The sequence below is a fragment of the Brachyistius frenatus genome, unplaced genomic scaffold (assembly GCF_029030835.1).
Source record: "Brachyistius frenatus isolate BFR_SWC_R1_liver_20210118 unplaced genomic scaffold, ASM2903083v1 Contig_95, whole genome shotgun sequence".
NCBI classification, from domain to species: domain Eukaryota; kingdom Metazoa; phylum Chordata; class Actinopteri; family Embiotocidae; genus Brachyistius; species Brachyistius frenatus.
The window spans coordinates 1,571,617-1,582,947 of record NW_027210694.1 but is presented as its reverse complement, the minus strand read 5'-3'; the positions used below and the strand labels follow the sequence as shown (position 1 = coordinate 1,582,947).

Below are 11,331 nucleotides of genomic sequence, written 5' to 3'. Positions count from 1 at the left end.
AGACGATGTATTGTATAAAGTATAACTTTTGTATGATATTTTAGACGACATGCTATATTATAACTTTTTTATGATATTTTGGATGACATGCTATAGTATAACTTTTTTATGATATTTTGGATGACATGCTATAGTATAACTTTTTTATGACATTTTGGACAACATGCTATAATATGACTTTCATAAAATATTTTAGACAACATGCTACAGTATGACTTTTTTTATGACATTCTGGTTATGACCATAATGGCTGTTGATAAAAAGTTAATTCACCAATTTGTAAGTGATTTGGATGCGCGGTTGACGAGGTGGTTCGTTGTCGTCATCCGGCTCCAATCGGTGCGACGGCGCTGCCGTTGAGGAACAAGCGTGTAATTTACAGTCGTTTGTTCAACGTAAACGAGCGCTTCTTTATCAGCCAAAAATGTGGACGTGACTTCGGAGAACGTGCTGCGCGCGTCTGAAGGACAAGCCTCCGCCTTTTGTCTCAACACCCTTTATTCCCATTACACGTTCTTTAAAGCGGTATTCCCAACACGAAAAATATTCCAATTAAAAGTGCGCGCGCGTTGCAGACTGGAGCTGCTTCACATCTGCAGTATCTGCGTTCTGCTCCGTGTTCATTACAGATGTGGAGCTCGGCGTTTATCTGCTGCAGCATCGGAAGCACTCCTTTGTGCTTTTCAGTTCTCGTTTCCTTTCAGTCAGTCCGACCGAAGCGTTCGGCGAATCCGCGACCGCTCCGTCGTAACGGAGAATCCCTTCTCGTTGCAAACTCATGTAACTTATAACTTTATTTTATTCTCCCCCACCCCACCCTCCAGATTCCACCGTGCTCTCACGCCACAGAAGAACGCTTTTCGTCAGACGTGCCCTCCTTGGAAGCTGGTTTCAGATGGTGGCTTAGAGTATCGTCATCTATCTAGCACCATTTGAAATCAGTGTTCTTGGGGCGGGAGGTGTTCTTCGCTGAACCGCCGGTCCACGCCCGACGTCCCCGACGGCTCGAGGTCTTTGTCCTCTCTCCAAGGGTGACCGGTTTCTTTCGGTGTTCAGAGTTTGCTTGTTTTCTAGCACCATTTGAAATCGGTTACAGTGAAGGACATTTCTCATCTCACCTTGAGGAGGATTTTGCAACGAAGCTTTATTTCAAAGAATCAAGAAAAACATCTTCGAAGAAAATATGTACAATCCTGTATCATCTTCAATGTTCCCGTCGGAGGAAGAAGAATTCATATCCTTCACGTTTAAGAACAATTGTAATTGAATAAACTGAAGCAAAAGCCGTGTTGTCAAGCAACACGTGACCTCTGATGTAGGTAGAAATAAGTGTGACGTTAAAAACAGGTCAGTATAAGCACTATAAAATTGTACTCGGGTTCCAGCTCTGGGTTTTTGTTTTACCAACTTCATCAAAGGATCACTTGTACCATTTAAGTCAGCGTTACATCCACAAGGGGGCACTGTTGTTTAAAATATTACATGTCAGGAACCATTTGATTTGAGTTTAGTCTGTACCTGCAGTTGGTATTTCAAGCATGTTGTGAATGGCTTCAGATTTAATTGTTAAATGTTGTTTTATTTCATTTGACTAATACTAACAAATATTTGTAATTAAAAACATTTAAAAACAAATTTTTACTTTGTCGTATGTGATGGTCTTCAAGCGAATATTTATTCTATTGCCCAATTTAAAATTACAGGAGTGGCTGCAAGTTACTTCTTTACAGATCTTTGTGAAGTGAATTTTTGAGGATTTTTTAATTTTTTTTTAATCTCATCTCAAGTTTGAAGTCACTTAATAAAAACAAAGAAAAAGAGCTGTTGTACATATTTAATATAAATGAACATTAGGGGCACATTGAAAACACGCTGGTGAGTCGGCAGCGTTTGTTTCATTTCTTTTATTTCGTTACCTGATTACAAAAATGCAAATGTAAAATTTGCCTCAAAACATTAGAAAAACTTAAAGAGAAATCCTGACACCATTTAAATTTTAATAAATAAAAATGAAATTACAAAATTTTCCCACTGGGATTAATAAAAGTCAAAATCAATAAATCACTCAAAGGTCAGGCAAGTGTAACATTTTTTTTAAAGATATTCTTTACATCTTGATGTATCCGGATACAATACATATGGCCTTCATACATACTTCATTTCCTGACAGTGGTCAACAAATAGAAATGAGACTGATGCGCTGAAAGATAAATGAGAACTAAGAATAATCATTTGGAAGATAATACAACTGGAATTTACCAAAATTGAACTTTTTATCCTGTTTTGATGAATCCACAAAAAAAGCAGGAAGGTCGGAATGAAGCGGGATCAACACGCCCTCATTCAAACCTCCTGCAACTCCGTTAACAAATCGATTCACAAACGCAACACCACAGAAAACACTCAGCTGGTCGCATGAAGGCACACGAAATGCACGGCGCGTTCGGGCTCGGACGGGTTTTTTTTTGTTTTTTTTTACAGATCCCACGGTTTCCTCTTGAAGCGATGGAAGTTGAATCGGCGAGACCGAAGGACCCGTTTACCGTTTAAGAGCCTTCCCCCCCCCCCCCCCCTTCTATCCGTAGAAAACCTCTCTGGGACGTCGACCTTTTCTAGTCCGGCTACATCAGCGAATCCCAAACGGTGGTCGCGGTCCGGCTCCACCTGGTGGTCCGTAAGAGATTCGCTTGAAAGGCCGGAGCCAAGAAAAGTTGTCACTTAATTCCAGATCAGATTATTATATATTATAACTCATCTCATGTTTTACAGAACACGTTGCAATAAAAAAAAAAAAAAAAAAAAAAAAGCATAAATTAGAAACTTCTATTTGTGCATTGTTGTTTTTTTGTTTTTTTTTACAGTGTCAGCTATGATTATTTAGTTTATTGTTTGAATGCTTCGATACAAGTGCGATCAATAAAATAGGTAATAACATATCTTCTGTTCTCGTGGCAAAAGTGTTTGATAACCACACATGCTCATAAAAAAATTTAAAAAAAAGTTTACATATAGTAAAAAATATCAGCGTCAGTCCAAAAGAAATCGAGTTACTGTCGGGCTCTTTTATTAATAACGTCCCAAAGATGTTAGAAGTTAGTCGTTAAGTCATTTCAAGATTTCAGAAAAACAAAACGTGCAGGTCGGCACTTTTGTTTGGTGCGCAGTCGTTCCACCAATCGAGAGAAGTTTCAGACAGAAAGTCGGCTTCGTGCAGCGCGTGTTGTTGTTTTTTTTTTTTTAATGTTCGTTCCCACCTCATCTCATCTCGACGATCGTAAACGACCCGATCACGCTTTCTTCAAATCTTCCGGCGAACTTGAGCCGCGGCGGCCGGGCTGAGCTACACGTGCGGACAAATCACAGCGGCACTTAAGCTTTTCTGGGAAAAACCCCAAAAAACTTTAAAAAAAAAAAAATCACAGAATTAGAGAACAGAAAGTGTTTACGAGCTGCTTATTAAAGCTGTGAATTTTGAACAAACTCCAAGCGAGCGAACGTTTAAGGTTTGGTTTTTTTGCAAGTTCCTGCCGTCGGGCGTTGGGTGGGGGGGGGACGAGGGGACGGGGGTCTCTTCGTCTCGAGAAGTCACAACCAGGCGCGTTGTTGGAGCAACAGGGTCACGACGCTAACTGTAGAAAAAAAAAAAACAACACACAAAAAAAACAACAACGACAAGGAAACGGAGAAAAGTCATTCAAAAAAATAAAGAAAGAAAACATGTTTTGACAGTGAAAAAAAAACAACCTTTAAAAAAAAAAAAACACAGTCAAACAAATATGTCGTGTTTTTAAGCGAGGACATTGCAGGCTATTTGTTGCACCAATCAGGCAGCGGCAGAAGTAAATACAGGAGACGCCTCGGGACATTTAAGAGACGCGTCTAGGACACGTCAGGAAATCAAAAGCGTCCGCCTCCGGCGTCACGCATTATTCCTGCTCGACATGCGAGTCTCCGCTGATTTGACATAAAGCCGGTTCCCCCGTGGGCCCGAGGACCTCCCGTCTTACCTAGAGTCGCTCATTCTCGCCTTCTTTTGCGGCCTCTTTGTCAAGTCCCTGAACCCTGTAATCCAGCAATGAGCGGTCAACATCAGCGCTCGTACATCAAGACAAAGTGCTTGCGCGACTTCAAGAAAGTCCAGAGAAAAAGCCAAAAGACTATGCAGCAACAATCTCCAAAAAAAAACAACAACAACAACACACCACACACACACACACACACACACACACACACACACACACACACAGCAGCAGCAGCAGCAGCAGCCCAACCTGCAGGTCTCCATCCGTCTCCGACGTCAACCCGTTCGTTCGGCCGAGACGCAAAAGGCGCCGGCTGTCCTTCAAAAGACCGACTTCAACGCTCCAGTTGAAATAAACTCCTTTGTATTTTATATTCATGCGAAAATGAACATTTTCTTCCAAATTTCGAATGGACGGTATTTCCACGGGAGCGGCGAGGTCACCCGAGCGCCGTGGAAACGTCATGTTACAAATGCGAAGACTCGTCTGCGAGATTGAGGTGACGTGCGACACTAGCACCGAAAGAAAAAAAAAAAAAAAAAAAAGGCCTTGAATGCCACCAAGTCTCACTTTTTTTTTCTTTTTTTTTTTTTTTTTTAAACTCGCATTTAATTTACTAATGACTTTCACCGTTTACGGCGGGACGTTACGGACCCCGAAGTTCCTTTAAATTTCTCAACTTTATTCAAAGTCGCTCAATTTAAAAAAAACAACAACCCCAACAGAGCGACAGCGAGGGCGTGAGGCTTTTGAAGACTGTACAGCGAGAAGAGCACAAAACACACGCAAACAGGAAACAAGAGGGTGATTTCCAGAAATGTGTCAAAACCCCACCAGCAAAACCATCGCTTCCTCTTTCGGAGAGGAAAAATTTGTCAATTTATATATATATATATATAAATATATATAATAAAAAATATATATATATAAAAAAAAAAGAGAACCGGAATAGTAATTTCAAATCGGGAAGTACGAAGTCGTTCTTCGGCTGCGTCGACGCGGCTTCTCCTCCCCGGTTCAAACCGCCCCGGTCAGCAAATCGACGCCAGACGATAACGACCTACTTCCTATTCCACGGGACGGGAAGAGGGGGGGAGGGGGGGAAGGGGTTTCCCTTCCCACCGAGCGACCCCGCCGTCTCCCGGCGGCGTCCCGCGGAGCTCGTGACAAGAGTTGACACGGCGGTTGGAGGAAGAGACACACGTCAAGCCAAGAAGCCATCGCAAAATGCACAACACTTCCAAACATGCGCGTAAGCGACTAGCGGCTGACAGTGAGGAAAACGCCGGCAGAAGTAGAATCAAAGCAGAGTCAAATAAAACACGTTACCGTTTAGTTTTGGGATCGTGGGAGTTTTTCTGTTTAATTACTGCGAGTGCAATTGCACCTATACAACCTGGGGACAAAAACATTTGATGTCGGTGAAGTGAGAGGTGAGGCACAGCGGACGCGAGACCAAACAGACGAGGCGCCGTTGCGAAACGCCGGACGTCACGCTGACAAATAACACATCGCTCCCCCGTCCTCGTTATTTGACCCAAAATATGTAAATTCAACAGCAAAAAAAAAAAAAAAAAAAAAAAAAAAAAAAATGGAGGAAACACAAAAGGTCCCGGCGAAGTGACACGTCGCTGCGTTCTCGTGCCGGCGTGTCGCTTTGTTTTTATTTAGCGATCCAAAATGTGAACTTCTCAAGACCTCCGCGGCGTGAGGGAATATAACAAGTCTCTTCCGTTCGTGGCCGTCACCATTAAAACTGCCCGATTTTGCAGCAGCTTCGGTCAAAGCCTCTTGACGGCATTTGCAGAGTTTTGTGAAATATCCGCTGCGTAACGGCAGCGATTGGCACAAAATTGCAAGTCAAGAAAAATCAAAAGGCTTTTTTTTGTTTTGTTTTGTTTGTTTGTTTGTTTGTTTGTTTTTTTTAAACTGCTGCCTCTAAAAGGAAGAAACTGGAACGTGAATGTAAATACTGTAGTTCGGAAGAAACAAAGGTGTACAAAACATACGGCTGGAATTGCAAACATCAGCTCCAGCTGTAAAAAGGCATTTTGAGGTTTTGTTTTAAATAACGTGAATTCCCCGCACGCACCATGGTGAGATCCCTTTAGGATCGACGTTTTCGACCTGCTGTCCAATTATGAAGTTAAAACTTACCAAAAATGCCGAAGCCCCCTGCGGTGAGCTTATAACCGAGATTGTGATCGACTGTAAAAAAAAAAAAAAAAAAAATTAAAAATCAATAAATGAGAAGAAAGAAAGATGATCCAACGTAATAGATTATTTTCACAACTTACTTGTTTGGTTTATGTCGTCCCCATTTCCTCCTGCAGAGTTGGGACAGTTAAAACATGAAATCTTACACAGACATATCGGCTCAGGTTGCGCAATATTGTGAGTCAATGTTGAAAATTGCAGGAGGTGGGCGGGACGGGACGAGACTACGACACGCTTCTTTTAAGAAAGGTCTACACTACATTTATTTTTATTTTTATTTATTTTTTAGAGTGGCGTGAAATAAAACACGAGAAAAGACAGTTAGTCCTCAACTATAACTCCCGTGATCGCGACGGCCCTAATTTACCATTTGACCGGGCGAGTAAGCTGGAAGGATTTAGGTTGTTCTGAAGCATTAACATGGACTGTACCTGGTGATTTCTTTGTGGTGGTGATGGTGCGGGGGGAGGAGGAGGAGGTGGTGGTGGTGGTGGCGGCGGTAGTGGTAGTAGTGGTTTTTATTTCTGCAAAAACATAAAATAAGTAATTAGGAATGCACTAATGGGTACAGTCCATGACTAAAGTTACACACTTAAAATTTAAAAAAAAAGTTGTTGCAACTATATAAAACGAGTCATAATCTACGCCAACTTTCACGTCTTTTCAAGAATTCGCAGTTTCCCGTTACCAATTCGTGCCGTCAATTTATTTGAACTTCTTTCCAATTGATGAAAACTGAACAAATTTGCACGGCGGCAGTGTGTCATCCCAAAAGGTGTTCCCAAATGGCGAGGGGAATATTTCTATTACCATTGTAATGCTGAGACCTGTGGAAATGATAAAAGTCCTTGAGACACACTCCCCGAATCAGAGTTCAACCCTTCTCTGTTTTAGCTACAGAAGTATTTATACGCGAAATGTATTTGGCGAAAAAGTTCATTTTACAGATTTATCCTTAAATTTGGACCTCTTTTTTTTTTTTTTTTTTTTTTGTCTTGCAGGATATGAATAAATGGACATTTGAGTGAGAGAAAATGTTTGGACGTTTGTAGAAAAAGGTGGTTTTTTTTGTTTTTTTTTAACAGTGGCTCTTTTTTTTTCTTTCTTTTTTTTTTAAATGTTAGCCCACTAAAATCTAGAAGGGAGACCGCAAATACTTGAGCGTGTCGAGCGTTATATCCGATTGGGCCGACCGCATCTACGTGGTTATTTTCATTCGTGACTTACTTTCGCATTTGGGAGGATCCGGGGACCACCTGCTGTCTATTCCACACGTCACGGAAGGGTGTCCCGTCATGTCGTATTCAGATTTGCACCTGAACGTCACCGAAGACAGGTATCCATAGTGACGCTGAAAACCTGCAGTCTGGTCAGCATTGGCAATCGTGAGCTCGCTGCACTGAACCCCTGCAGGCAACCAAAATAAAGAAAGAAAAAGGTAAACTAGTTGCCCAAAGTATTTCAGAGAATAAGTCCCAGCTGAGACAAAACAAAAACAACAACTTACAGACACATTTGGGACCTTCGGGCGTGAAGGTTTCTTTCTCCGAGCACGATGAAGCTTTTGATCCGTTGAGTGTATTACCCTTTATGCAAGAGTACCGTATAACTTCTCCGTACGCATACTGTTCTTTTTGGGGGTTGAAAGTGCCATTCGCAATAGATGGCGGTGGAAAACAAACCATCACTGCGAAACAAAAAGGACAATCCGTGAGAATGGAAACAAGACGCCGAGGTTATGTGTGAACACACAGAGGTGACTGACCGTCGCATACGCCTAATCGGCCTTCCCACCCTCTGTTTCTGCAGATGACTGTATTACGTCCAACTATCCTGTACCTGATAAAGGGGGAAATAACAAATAAATTAAAAAAAAATTATTATTATTTTTTTTTTTTAAAAAGCAGACACTCTACATTGATTTATTTGATTAGGAAACAAAATAGGTGATGACACCTTCAAATTTTAAAAACGAATTCTCTGAACCTGAACAATGGCTTTATTACTAACCCTGTGTTACAAGTGAGCACAGCTTTAGCGCCGAACTGATTCCCAGTCGGGTATGAAATGTCTCCGTAGGGCACCTCTTCAACTGCGCCACAGCTCTTAGCTGAAACAAGAAACAAATTGCGAGGATTAAGTCCCTTACAAATGACTGGATAATGTTAAATAACGTACCACTCACCAGACAAACAGTCATTTATCTGGAATAAGATGTTTATGCTGTTTGTTTGGTTTTTTTTCCTTTCTAAATTTGAGAGTATTACCAGTTTGAATTGACTTTAAAATACTGCTACTAACGGGATTTTTTTTTTTTTTTTTTTTTTTTTTAAATGTATAATTAAGTGATAATATTCACCCTCGCATACGAGCTGCACGTCAGTCCATTCGCCGGCGGAACAAATACTAGACGGGGACCCTCCTGCAGATGTGTAGCCCACATCACAGGCGAAAGTAACTCGTCTCCCTGGTAAAAATATCTCATCAAGAATATCATTGTCCTTCAATTGCATGTTGGGTCCTCCGACAGGTTTGTCACAGTTTTGAGCTATTAAAAAAAACAACAACAAAAAAAACAATTACAGACGGAGGCACGTGAGGACAAAGTCCACCCGAGAGCAATGCAGCCTGTGTAATAATAATAATAATAATAATAATAATAATAATAATAATAATAATAATAGCATGCTGAACTCACCTTGAACCGTAACGAAAAGGCCGAAACTACCCAGCAGAAGGAAGGAAGTGACGCCCATGACGTCACCTGTTCTGTGTAGCGGAAGCCAAGAAGCCCTAAAATTAAAAAAATAAATAAATAAATAAAATCGCATATTAAACTTGGTTAAAATGGCTGCGCACGCGAGGATTACATTCAAAGCAGGTTAGTCAGATTAACCAGAAGACCCGCAGCTCAGGTGACGTGTGGAGGAAACTACCATTTTAACGAAAAGGCAATATAATGACCACATTTTAGTTTGGATTACCAAATATAAAAGAACAAAAACATGTTTACTCTTAAAATATTTGTATATTTTGTCGTTAGCAATCTTATCCACTGACGTTGTTAGGGTCTTTGTCTGATTTTTTTTTTTTTACAGCAAAAACAACAACAACAACAACAACAAAAAACAGCATACAAAAGTCCACTCAAAAAACGTGTGTTTTTAGAGAGCTAACAACGAGGGCCGACTCGCCTACAAATCGAGTTACGGAACAACTGAAATGTCACGATTGCTTCACCTGTTTAAATTCGGCACACGTTAAAAAAAAAACACACATAACTACAAAGATGTCAACGCAAGTCATTTGTTTTTTAATTTCCAGTCCTTAAACGTGAAGGTGACGCAGGAAAAAAAAAAAAAAAAAAAACAGCCCGCGGGCGGGCCACGGGACGCGCCGCAGTAATAAAGGCGTAAAACAACGCTAAAACAACTTCGGATTTAAATGGGACCTGTGCCGAAGTTACCCGTTAGATCCCTGGGGTTGTTGTTTTTTTTTTTGGCGGAGAGACGGTGAACCGTCCTCGGATGAACGTCTGCGGGTTTTCGCCGCGAATCGATTCACTAAATCGCACCAGACTGGGTTTAGCTGGCTAATCGTTAGCTCGCTACTCGTTAGCCGACGCGAGGCGGACACGCCTATCTCGTTTTCGGTTAAATTTGCGGTTTGTTAAAGCAAGAGGATAGACTTTCAACTTACCCAATTCCCCCCCCAACAAGTTAGTAATCACAACAGTCGCAGCTTCGTTACCGGACTGTTGACTGACGGTTTCTGATTTCTGGTTTTTGTCTCCCCCGACTTTTTGTAGGATGTGGGCGTGGCCAAACCGTGACGTAACCTCTCGTACCCGTAAAGGACTTTATTCTCCAACTTGTTCTCTGAACAGATGACACAAGAAGAAATGCCACATCAAGAAAAGTATTTTACGTGCAGCATATTGTCATATTACAATGCAGTTGATGAAGTTAATAGGCGCAGCTGTATTCACCCCTCCCTACAGCTGTAGGGTCAGTAGAGCCTTAGACCAGGGGTGTCAAACTCATTTTAGTCAAGGGGCCACATACTGCCCACTTTGATCTCAAGTGGGCCAGACCAGTAAAATCATAGCATAATAACGCATACATAACGACAATATTTCTCTATGTTTAAATCATTGGTGAAGGTTTTTGGATGATTTAAAACCCTGTTTTAAGGTCTTTCTACAATAAACTAGAAACATAAATATATATATATATATGTTGACTGTGTTTATTGGTTTGTTGTATATAATATATATAGATATTTAATGTACTGTATATATACTGTATGTACTGTGCATTTTATATTTTTTATTTTATTGCTTTTCTATTATATTATTCTATTCTATTATTATTTTTATTCTATTGTTTCTATTATTGCTCCTGTATGTATGCTGCTGTGGCGAAAAAATTTCCCCTCGGGGATTAATAAAGTATATACCTACCTACCTACCTACCTAAAGACCAAAAACTCAAGACCTCAGCCCACTGTTTATCTGCCCGGGGCTCTCCTCTGCAGATTCCCTAGCAGCGAGCGCTTCTGCCTCCGGAGCAGACGTCGCATTTACGCTGTTTTTGCAGCAATTACTGGATCGATTAAAAAAAAAAAAAAATTACAAAACGTTTGTACTCATAAACCTCCATATTCTCATAGAAATGCACTTTATGTTTTTCTGTAATTTTCACACTTAGCAAAGTCATGAGCCGTATGTTTGACACCCTTGCCTTAGACCTTTAACCTGCTTTTAGAAAACCAGAGAAAACACACAATTACTTTGGAGTTAAAAAAAAAAAAAAAAAAGAAAAGAAAGGGTATCAGCGTTGTGACATTTTTACAGTAAAGGCGTTTCTTAAAGTTTTCCAGACAGACCTTGTCCTCTTTTGTATATACTGCATTCTTATCGCTGTTCACAAGTTGCCATCATTTCAACAGTAACCGTGACAAAAAAGGCATTCATAGGAAATGATCTAATGAACCCAACCCAGAGTGGGTCGCTATGAGGAAGCCAACGTCCCGCTGACTCACAAGTTAATTGTCTTCATGTGGAAATATTACTGTATCATTGTTCTCCTAC

At 40.8% G+C, this 11,331-nt stretch overlaps 1 protein-coding gene across 1 annotated transcript; it reads right to left on the bottom strand.

Annotated features, from left to right (window-relative positions):
* Window positions 1-3,756: 3,756 nt before the first annotated feature.
* On the bottom strand, window positions 3,757-9,061 carry LOC138628068 (membrane cofactor protein-like). The gene is made up of 10 exons (XM_069710853.1): window positions 8,938-9,061; window positions 8,599-8,787; window positions 8,250-8,349; window positions 8,005-8,078; window positions 7,747-7,926; window positions 7,467-7,646; window positions 6,671-6,763; window positions 6,180-6,230; window positions 5,352-5,418; window positions 3,757-4,062 (listed from the first exon to the last, which is right to left on the bottom strand). Exons 1-10 carry the CDS (start codon window positions 8,993-8,995, stop codon window positions 4,008-4,010), a joined length of 1,047 nt encoding a protein of 348 aa, XP_069566954.1. The 5' UTR covers window positions 8,996-9,061; the 3' UTR covers window positions 3,757-4,007.
* Between the last annotated feature and the right edge of the window lie 2,270 nt (window positions 9,062-11,331).